This window comes from Macaca fascicularis, chromosome 7, assembly GCF_037993035.2.
Source record: "Macaca fascicularis isolate 582-1 chromosome 7, T2T-MFA8v1.1".
In the NCBI taxonomy this organism is placed as follows: Eukaryota; Metazoa; Chordata; class Mammalia; order Primates; family Cercopithecidae; genus Macaca; species Macaca fascicularis.
Window position 1 is genome coordinate 67,568,599 of NC_088381.1, and position 12,022 is coordinate 67,580,620.

The 12,022-nt window shown below is 37.9% G+C and overlaps 1 protein-coding gene across 14 annotated transcripts in view; it reads right to left on the reverse strand.

Moving 5' to 3' along the window:
- SH3GL3 (SH3 domain containing GRB2 like 3, endophilin A3) overlaps nt 1-12,022 on the reverse strand; it is a 166,865-nt gene that overhangs the window by 56,590 nt on the left and 98,253 nt on the right. For all 14 annotated transcript variants that reach the window (XR_012415264.1, XR_012415263.1, XR_010588216.1 and 11 more), the window contains exon 2: nt 3,817-3,885. Coding sequence is in view for 7 of the 14 variants with exons in the window: in XM_073996537.1 (XP_073852638.1) it covers nt 3,817-3,885 (69 nt within the window). In the remaining 7 variants the exon portion in view is untranslated. The remainder of the gene's footprint in view (nt 1-3,816; nt 3,886-12,022) is intronic.

Below are 12,022 nucleotides of genomic sequence, written 5' to 3' on the forward strand. Positions count from 1 at the left end.
AGCAAGCAATCTTATCCTGCCTGAAATCGCATTTGTTCCCCTTAGCTAAATACATTAATTTGGACTAAATAAATTAATCTGGAGCCCCAGGAAAGTTTTAAAAGACAGTATAGAAATGATAAAAAAAAAAAAAAAAAGGAGTCAAACCTATATTACTGATACGTGTGTGCTGTGTGTGCAAGTGGGCATGTGCGTGTGCGTTTGGCCTAGTAACAAGTTTTGTGACTTTGAGATCTCTTTGGTACGTTCAGCTATTTGCCAAGATCGTTAAAATGTTTAAGAGAATCCGATAACCTAGATATTTATGTCTTATTAGTCACAAGAAATGTTAAGGGCTTAGGAAAATGCTGTTAATAGATTTTATGTGAAGTTTGAGGGAGTCCTATACATTGCCTTTGTGATTATAGCTTGAAATGTCTAAGGGAATTTACTTAATTATAGAACTGGTGGTAAATATTTAAGGATTGAATCTGTTAAGCTTATGTGGTAATTAATGCAACCTTGAATGAAAATTAACTATAATGATTATCATCTTATAGCAAAATTACTAAATTTGGAAATAAGATTCGTAAGTTCAGCTTAAAGCTTAAGAAAACTGAGGATTTTAGATTTATAATGTAACAAATTAGATATTAGTTAAAACATAGTGTTCCCTTTGATATATACAACACTTTTTGGACATGAAAAGCCATCAGAAAGCTGAGTCACTTCTGAAAGAAGATGATGATGATGATGATGATGATGAGAGGAATTAGAATGGGGACATTTTCTACTTCAGATCTTTTTTTATATCTTTTGAAACAAAAAAGCCCAAGAAACAAATGACCAAAAACTTGCAAGGGCCTCGTAGGCCCTGACATGCACATACTGGAGCTGCCTCCACACCAGCTCAAGCATCAAAACTAGAAATAAACCCTTTACAAATTGAAGAGTAAATATGCTGGCTAATGTGGAGTCAAGATGAGCATTAAAAACAAACAAACAAACAAAAAAACAACAAAAACTCATGTAGCTTAAAAACAAACAAAATCTCCCTCCTAGAATAACTAAGGACACTATTGTGTGTGTGTGTGTGTGTGTGTGTGTGTGTGTGTGTGTGTGTGTGTGTGTGTCTGTTCACATCTACCAAATGCTATGAAAATATCTTGCCAAACCATTAAGAAAAATAGAGGAAAGCAGAGTGGTAAAAATTATTTTTGTGAAGTCAACCTGGTATGGCAGCATCTTGGTTAGTTAAATCTGGAATTTCTGTTTAATGCTGGCACCCTGCCCATGAGGTGTCCCAAGGGCTGTGCCACTGACTCCCTTAGGCCCAGCCCCTGAGTAAGACAGCTGCTAGCAACTCTCATTTCTGACACTTATATACGGCATTCTCTTTAAAAAATGCTATCAGTGGGCATATCCTCTTTCTTCTTCTTTATGTAATTTATTTGTGTTTTTCCTTTTTCTCCCTCTTGGCCACACTCGGTAGAGGTTTGTTGCTTTACAGCTTTTCTAAAGCTCTTGGCTTTGTAGTTTCGATCTTTTGTGATTATTGTTTTCTATTTTATTAATCTCTTTTTTTATCCATATTGATTTCTACCTTCTACCTAGAGTAATTTAACTTGCTGTTATTTTCCTAGCTTCTTGGATTGCATGATTTATTCACTTTCTCCCAACATTTATTTTCTTTAAATACATTTACAGTTTAGCCACATATCACAGGCTTTGACATAAAGAATTGTCACTCATGCTTAAATAACATCATTTTACTTTCCATTTCCTCTTTAAGAATTACTCTTACATATTTTTAAATTTCCAAACATCCAGAATTTAGAAGCTCTACCTTCCCTTATACTTCTTGTGTTCTATGGTATCACTTGGGGAAATTTATCGAGTTTTTTTTTTTTTCTATAACTTAGTACATAATTGATTACCGTATTTGTCCCAAAGGAATTTGAAAACTATGCACATTCTCCATTTGGGGAATGCAGATATCTATATTTATTTATAATCAAAGTTATTAATCATATTTTATGCAAATCCTCCATGAGCCTATTGATTATTGTCAGTTTAATCTATTATTTTATGAGAGAGGTATGTGAAGTCTACTTATATTTTTATCAACTCTCCATTTATTTCTGACAGCTTCTACCTTACAAATTCAAACGCTATGTTATGTAGTGCAGAATGGTTCATAACCATTATAACTTCCTGATAGACTACATTGACTGTATCTTTTTATAATTAAAAAGCTTTTTTAAATTTAGTGCTTTTCTTGCATCAAATTTTATTATGATTTTACTATTGTTCCTCTATTTTTATATTGTTAGCATTAATTATAGAATATTTTTTCCCACTACTTTGGCATTTCTGTATCATTTTTAGGTGGGTCTAATATCATCTAATGCATCTCTTCTGGAAGGTTTTTAAAACTTCTGGTCATCTGTTATGTTTCCATGCTTTTCACTGCTGCAATAAAACAGATAATAGACTTTATGTTTCTTCTGTAACTCACTGGGGTTTTTGGAGGTAAAAGCAGGTAAGCAAGAAGGATCTCAATCCATTAACTGAAACTGAAACTCTTGAAAAATGCTTTAAAATTTAACATTTCAACTAAATCATTTTGTTAGTAACAAAGCTATACATCACATATTTGTATATTAAGAGTTTTTTAAAGTAATTTAAAGTATGTCAATGGTGTGAACATGTTTCCATGGTTTAAAGGTTCAGAAATTAATTTTTTTCAAAAGCAAAAACAAAATAAGCTTTTCCCCCTCAAGGCATTAACATTTCTAGACACTCAATAGCTCTCATCCAGAGAACAGAGAACTCCCTGGAAGATGAGCTGGCCAGAGCCAAGGTATCCTGAGGAGATACTCTCCTGGGCGGTGGACAGCCTGGGGCTGGACTTCCTCCCCCAGTACCTGCTGACATCTCTGCTACCTACTGTGTCTGCAGCCTTGATGTTACACCTGAGGGTGGACGCCTTGTGTCATTTCCTCCCTCTCTCCTTTGACAGAGGGGGCGGGGCGGGTGTCTAATTATTAAAACAAGGCTATGTTTAAAGGGCCCAGACAATGAGAAAAGAAACAGTATGTTGTTAATACTGGTGGTTCTAGTTCTGCCTCCACATGAGCAACTACACACAGCTGACTGGGAAACATGTTAAGGGACAGAGACGATACCATTTTTCTTTGGAGCATGTTACAATCATTTCTGTCCCAAGCCCTTCATATTTTTTGTAAGTTATTTCAAATATGTTAATGTTTGCATAATTCTCACAAAATCCATTTGAGACAAGCAGGGCACACTTATCATCTCTGTATCAGTTCAAAAAGATGAATTCATTTATCCAAGTTCCCACACTCTGGTTCTAGTGGCAGAACCAGGATAAAAGTTGTTTGCTATGCAGCTCCTGCAACACATGGGAGCAGAACCCGAGTCTTCCACATGGTAAATAAATCATTATGCATTTGAAAAATCTTGTCCCAGAAATACATTTTGATTCTCCAAAATATATACTACCGATTACTTTGGCCTTGCAGTAACTGCCAAGATTGCCCATCTTTTGCACATTCAGACTTCTGTCCACTAGAGGGTACCAGTTAGCCACATCGATCTCATTACTCGACCTGCGCAAACTGGATATAGCTACAGGGGGAGGATCTGATTTGGGCTGGGACGTGGGAAAGCATTGCCTCGTAGACTGCATAATCCACACCTATATTTAAACATCCTAGATTTCCACTCGAATATCCTTTACAATAGCAGTATATCTCATATCACAATGAAAGTCAGTTTCTAATCAATTTACAAATTAAAATGCTCTCTTACCCTTTCCATGTCAAGAAATTCATCGTCTAGTTTAGTTCCTTCAGCACCACTTATTTTTTCACTAAATAGCTGCAGAAATAAACATAAATAATTGCACTGTACAATGATTTCTTGTCACAGTTTTTTACCTAAATTATTAAAAACAGAAACAAACTTGGATTCAACTTGTTAGATTTTTTGAACTAAGTCCTTTAAGAAAATTGTTGGAAGGGGTAACCATATCTAAAGGCATAGGAAGACATACATTTCTCATGCAGTCAACAGATATTTATTGTGCACCTACTATGTGTAAAACACATGGTAAGTGCTGTAGGACAAAGACACGAGAGATACTTGTCATCAAGGAACACACAGTTCACCCAAAGAGTCAACACACATTTGACTAAAAAACAAGGAAAGAATAAGAACCCTTAAAAAATAATAGTACTAGAGACAAATTATTGTAAATGCACTAAGTGGTAGTCACTTCAGTGATGCACAGAATGGACTTTGAGAACCCACAGCACTGGGAGTGGGTTCATGCAGGATCTGTTTCCTAGAAGATGTGGCATTTGAGCTGGCATTTCAAGGACAGGGAACATTTCATCGGGCAGCATTGAAGAAAAGGCCTTCTGGGATGAGGCACCATGGAAAAAAAAGCCAGGGGCAGGAATGGATACGGCAAGTTTTCTCAGCCCCGGCTCTATTGATATTTATAGCAGATAATTATCTGTTGTGGGGGCTGTCCTGTGCACTGCAAGATGTTTAGCAGCATCCTCGGTCTCTACTTGCTAAAGGCCAGTACTGCAAGCATGGACACACACACACACACACACACACACACACACTTGTAACAACCCAAAATGTTGCCCAAGAGCTGAGGACAATTTGTGTATGGCCAATGTGTTCAAAAAACATCAATAAATTGTGTTTAACTGTGTAAACTAGCGCACAAGGGAGAATGGACGAAAATAAAATCTGAAACTTACGCAACGCCCGGAGCACACAGATTCTCAAATGCCAAGCTAAAGGGTACAAGTTAGAGATCCCTAAAGAGTCTTCATCAAACACAGAGAAACCCTTTAGAAAAGCAAGTCTGCCACCAGTAGGGTTGGATTAAAGAACAAGGAAGACAAATTGGAAGAAAAAAATACGTTCAATCATTTTCTTTAGCAAAATACATTAACATAATCTATGCCCTTAAAATAGTAATATGAATATTCAAATTCATAGTAAGGGAGGTGCCATCAATTAATGGTGAAAAGATTGCAGGTTGTTTTAAATGCAAATGTAGTTACTACTATTATTACACACATGCGGTATTACTATTTAATAGGAACAATATAAGTGGAGACAGTATTTTACTTAAATTCGAAGTGTGAGAAGGAATTTCTTGAAGACAATAGCTAGAGAAGACTACAAAATTGGCCAGGGTTCTCCATCCTCCCTGTCCTGCGTCTTTACAGTTTCTCCCAGCTAGAGTTGGAGTCTATCTCCCCACCTAGTAAACCTGGGCTGGGCTTGTAACTTGTTTTGACCCCACAGAAACAAGCCTAGCTAGGCAGGAAAAGATCCTGTGTGCTTCCACTCACTCTCTAGAAACACTGTTGCTACCCTGTAAACAAGCCCAGGTAAATTAACTGAATGGAGAGAAACAAGTGGCCCAGACACCCCCCAAGGTACAACCAGTCCACCCTCAGAATCAGAGCCACTCAGCTGACCTGCAGGTGACTGCAGTAACGTAAGAGACCCCAGTCAAGATCAGCCCCATCTGCTGAGGCATGGGAACAGGAGTCCAATAAATGGTATTGCTTTAAACCACTGAATTGGGGTGGTTTGCTACATAATAGAAGTTATCTGGTACACTGGACAAGAATCCTTACTTTTCAGATTGAGTACAGAAGTCAGAGAGAATTATCCTAATGCCTTGATACAAGGCATAACTTCCAATAGAAAAAATCAAGAATTTCATTTCCACACACCAAGCAGTGTCGTAACAGATGTATCCATCAGCAGTTAACTCTCCTAAACATTTTTGTTGTTGTTATTCAGTAGTGAAATCATCCAACATATTGGTTCTCAACTTTGGAGGTAATAGCCTGAGAATCTAAGGAAAGTTACACAATCTCTCCTGGGGTGAGGAGTGGCACCTCCACGTTTTGTTGCCATGGTAGATTGCAAAGGTGGTCACAGGCTTTGCACCTCCTCCCATTAAGAAGTCTATTTTTCCACCCTTCGACTTGCTTTGGCCAATAGAAGAGTGTAAACCACACTGTATAGCTATAAAGTCCCAATCAGTACTCACAAAGAGGCTCTACAGATACTTCTGCTCACTCTGTGAGGTCCACTGTAACTACTTCCACCTAAGTCTGGGCTGCCTTGTTGGAGAATGAAAGATAATGTGGATCAGAGATCAGCCATCCCACCTGAGCAACCTCGGACCATCATGCCCTCAGCTCACCTGGCAGCTGACCGGCAACAGGTGACTGAACCCAGCAGCGATCAGCCACACCAGCACATGCACCCACCCAGTGCTCCCAGCCCAAATTGCTGACCCACAGAATCATAAACTAAATGGACATTTTTTTTGTCTTAAGTCACTGTGTTTTGGGATGGTGGGTTATATAGCAAAAGCCAACTGATACAGAGGCCTGCCATTTCCTATGACTATTGAAACCACAGAAGCCCACACGTAGATCCACGTTTTAAAATAACTATTTGAAAATCCCTTTGGCTTGGAGAGTTAGACCCGAAATCTCTTTAATCCGAACCAGTTCTCACTCATTCAGGTTTTACTTGTTCTATTTTCAGAAACCAAAATGTCTAATAGAAGGAGTAGTGTTTCTACTTTCAAGAACAGAAACTAGTGACATGAATATATCTTGTTTGAAAAGACAACATATGGGATCATTTTCAACAGGAGTCACAGGTAAGAGTCATCATTCGTTTCTGCTTTTCCTGAATTTTCCAGTGATGTTTAGCTGTTTTGATACATTAAGTATAAATACACACATAGCATTAGCTGTTTAGGCCACTCAATTATATTTCAGAGGTCAGTCAAGGAACAAATATTGTTTGTTGAGCATCTACTATGTGCAGGGACATGACTGGTACTTGGGATAGAAAGATAAAAAAGAGACGTGATTCCTACAGGGCACCTGGCCTCATTCCAGGGTTACAGGGTTATTTCCTTTAGGTACGGGAAGCTAAATCTAAATACTCAAGCTTCTATTTCTGGTAAGACGACTATTCAAATTCAACTCTGATGCACTCCCTATGCTCTGAATACAAATCAAGGATAGATTAAATATCAAAATATGTACTCCTTATGCCTTCAATATGTAGCAAGGATAGATTAAATATCAAAAAAAGAAAACCAGAAAGATAAGCAATGCTCAAAACCAGAATAAACATTTTTGTGAACCTGAAAATGAACAGAAACACAACATGATGAACAAGGTTGAGGCCTCAGGCCTGCTGGGCTTCTTGCCTGCACACAGGCTATGACAGCCAGCAGTCTGGTTCCTGCTGAATACAAATTGATCTAAAATAGTGCTCCATGAGACCAGAGTCTGGGTTCAAGTTCTGCTTACAGCTGGGGATGGAAAAGCAAATGAGGCTGGAAAAAAAAATTCGGATGTAAATCTCTGTCTGATGCTACCACATGTGGCAATCTGCAGGCCCAAGGAGACTGAAGGACAAAGAATAAGTCAAGTCACACCTCCTCCCCACTCCAGCTCTGTGACTGGATCCAGATATCCTCAGTATCACCACAGAACGGAAACCACAGTTTTGTACTGGGGCCTTGGAAAGCTGGGTGGAAGAAGCCACAATCACTAGACAGAAGTGAGCACAAAAGAGGTTAAAATTAAAATTCATCCTAGATCTAAATTCTAAGGCACATGAATAAAATATAACACCAAGAAAGAGAGCCAACAAAATCACATAACATAATATAACATAACATAACGTAACATAACATGAATTCACTTCTAGTGAAAACGATTTTATGAAACAATGTAATAAAGACTTTTTAATGTGTGTTTAGGATATTATTAAAATGATAAAGGAATAACTTCTATTAATGAAAAGCAAGCAATTATACAAAAGGACAGAAATTTTAAAGATAGACATAAAACATTAGAAACAAAAAGTATTATGTAGCCGGGCACGGTGGCTCGCACCTGTAATCCCAGCACTTCGAGAGGCCAAGGTGGGCAGATCATGAGGTCAGGAGATCGAGACCATCCTGGCTAACACAGTGAAACCCCGTCTCCACTAAAAATACAAAAAATTAGCCGGGCATAGTGGCGGGCGCCTGTAGTCCCAGCTACCTGGGAGGCTGAGGCAGGAGAATGGCGTGAACCCGGGAGGCCGAGCTTGCAGTGAGCCGAGATCGCGTCACTGCACTCCAGCCTGGGTGGCAGAGCGAGACTCCGTCTCAAAAAAAAAAAAAAAAAAAAAGTATTATATAGTCATAAAAATGAAAAACCCAATAGATGGGACAAACTCCAGCCTGGGCACAATCAGGAAAGAACTGGCAAGCTGGAAAATATTAAGGAATTTACTCAAAGAACATAAACAGAGACGAAGAGTTTTTTTAATGAAATATCAGTTAATCGATATGAAGGATAAGTGAGAGATTCCAAGATATATCCAACAGGCACTCCAGAAAAAAGAACAGAATACAGGAGCATCAATATTTACGAGTAAAATGGCTCTTTTCTCTTCTGTAATTAAGGAAGTTAGGAGTCTACAGTTTGGAAGTACACTCAAGTACCATGCAAGATGAATATTAACTCACACCCAGACACAGCAAAATCTCAAGAATAAACAATCCTAAAACTATCACAGGGGCAAAAAACATCCAGAGCAACAATAAGACTGACAGCAGATTTCTCTTCTGCAACAGCAGATGCCAGCGACAATGAAGGAATGGCGTCAAAGTGCTAAAAAGAAATCAGCTAGGCACAGGATTACAGATCATGCCTATAATCACAGCACTTTGGGAGGCTGAGGCAGGTGGATCACCTGAGGTCAGGTGTTCGAGACCAGCCTGGCCAACATGGTGAAACCCTGTCTCTACTAAAAATACAAAAATTAGCCAGGTGTGGTGGCGCAATAAAAATCTAGAATTTTCTCTCTCCCTAAACTGTTGTTTAAGAGCAAGGCCGGGTGTAGTGGCTCCCGCCTGTAATCCCAACAGTTTGGGAGGCTAAAGTGGCATATCACATGAGGTGAGGGGTTAGAGACCAGCCTGGCCAATATTGAGAAACCCCATCTACTAAAAACACAAAATTAGCTGGGCGTAGTGGCGCATGCCTGTAATCCCAGCTACTCAGGAGGCTGAGGCAGGAGAATCGCTTGAACCCGGGAGATGAAGGTTGAGGTGAGCCGGGATCACGCCATTGCACTCCAGTCTGGGCAACAAGAATGAAATTCCATCTCAAAAAAAAAAAAATCAGCTGTATGTGGTGGCACATGCCTGTAATCTCAGCCACTCAGAAGGCTGAGGTGGGAGAATCACTTGAACTCGGGAGGCAGAGGTTGCAGTGAGCTGAGATCACACTACAAAATAAAGACATATTCAGACTTCACAGACTCAAATAACAGTGATGCTAAAGTATTACATCAAGGAAATAAAAACCAAACTAAGAGGGAAAGTATGGACCATAGGAAACAATGGTGAGAATAGAAATTGAGAAACTATGGTGGTAAATTTATCATTGAGTAAAGACAAACAAACAAGCAAAAACCAATGTGTCTGAGTTTACACAAGGGTAAAATTAAAACCTTAAGCAATAATAACACAGAAATGGGGAAGGGTGTTGAGTGAATATTTCAAGCACACTAAGATCCATGTGTGTTCAGGAGGAGGTGAGAAATGGGTATAACTTTAGGCATAATTAAAATAATGCACAGCAGGTATCTGTGTTATATAACTAATGGTAACTCCTAAAAACACAAAACTATGATACCCATATAGTACTATGCATGTTATAACATAGTATCCATACCAGCACACTGTTAGAAAACCAGTATTTTTCAATCCAAAAGAAAACAAGGGAGAATAGAGGGAGAGGGAGGAAGAAGGAATGGCAAATAGAAACCACAAAATCAGATAGTAATAAGTCTAAATAGATCAGTAATGATTATCTATATAACTGGATTAAATTCAACATAACAATAATAGAGTGAATTTTAACAAGCTAGTTATATATATCTTCTAAGAGTCACAACTAAAACACAACACATAGAAAGACTGAAAAGACAAAATGTACATACTAGGAAAATGCTAATCAAAATAAAGCCTGTAACAGTAATATCAGACAAGAACTACCTTTCTTCGTTTTTTTGTTTGTTTGTTTGTTTGTTTGTTTTTGTTTTTGAGACAGGGTCTTGCTTTGTTGCCCAGGCTGGAGTACAGCGGTGTGATCTCAGGAATAGCTGGGACCACAGGGCACACCAGCATGCCTGGCTAATTTTTGTATTTTTGTAGAGATGGGATTTCTCTATGTTGCCCAGGCTGGTCTTGAGCTCCCAGGTTCAAGCAATCCTCCTGCCTCCACCTCCCAAAGTGCTGGGATTTCAGATGTGAGCCACTGTGCCCGACCTAAGAAATACCTTCCTAAGGCAAAGCATTAATAGGAATAGAGACTCAATGTAATAATAAAAGGAGCAATCCACCAAAATTGTTATAATAATGATATTGTTTCCACTAATAGTATAACCTCCAAAAAATATAAAGCAAAACTGAAATAGTGAAACTGATAAACCCACAATTACAGCAGGAGATTTAATACAACTTCATCAGAAAACTGACATATCAAACATGATAAAAAATTGAAAAATATATGGATTATCTGAATGACCAAAATAATAACCTTGGTCAAATATTATGCACATATACATATATTCCCTCAGCCAATAAATTTAAAAAATGTATATTCAGAGAGAACATTACAAAAACTGACCATATATTATGTTGCTGCAAAATATTATAAGTAGTGGCAAAAACCACAATTACTTTTGCACCAACCTAATACTAGGTAACAAAGTCAATCAATACCATATAGAGCGTGTTTATTAGGTTTTGGGTTTTTTAACCATAATGCAATTAAATTAGGAACCAACAATAAAAATAAGTATGTCAGCACAAAATTTTAAAATTCTGTCCTAAATAACAGATTAAAAAGAAAACTCCAATAGAAATTACCAAAAAATTTAACAATAAAAATATTATACATCAAAATCTGTAGTATGCAACTAAACAGATTAAAAAGAAAACCCCAACAGAAATTACCAAAAAATTTAACAACAACAAAAATACTATACATCAAAATCTGTGGTATACAGCTAAAGCTGTATTCAGAAATCAACATATAACCTTAAATACATTTCAAAGAACACCTCAATTTAATGTTTCAAACTGACACCATGTCATCCAATCTAAGTTCTAAGACATCTAATATCTCAAGTTGGAAAGTCTACCAACTGCCAATTTGCTAGAGATGCAAAGATCAGTCACTCTTACAGGCCCACTGGAAAGCAGAAACACAAACAGCAATCCACAATGAGATCAATACTATTCTGTAATAGAGATGCAGAACTTGCCATTAAAACCCAGATGGAAGGAAGCAATTATATAGATGAGAATGTGCCAAGAAAGTTCCAGAACAAAGCCTAGAAGGATATACGGAGTTCTACAGGGAGATAAGAAGAAAAGTGGCAATTTTATCAGAAAGAATAGCATAAGCAAAGAAATGGTTGATTAAAAAATAGAGTCCAAATTGATCAGTAATGATTATCTACATAATTGGATTACATTCAACATATTAAATAATACTAGAGTGGATTTTAAAAATCCAGCTATATGCAGCTTCTAAGACATGCATACAACATAACAGGAAACAGCATAATAATTCAGCAAGGGTAACGGATATGAAAGACTCAGCTTAAATGAAAAGGAGCAGACAGGCATACATGCAGGGGCCAGACCAAGGGGCTAAACTTAATTCTGGGGACAATGGAGACTTTTAGAAAGGTAAGTGATAAGAACAGATCTGAGTTTCAGAAGGATTAGTCAAGTGGGTCATGAGATAATGGACTGGAGAGGAACCAGAAGGTAGACAGGCAGATCGGTTAGGCAATGACAGGGGACACATAGTTTGAAGAGGTGAAGGTGGAGTGGGGAAAAATGCCAAAATTACATTCTAAAACCCTCTTA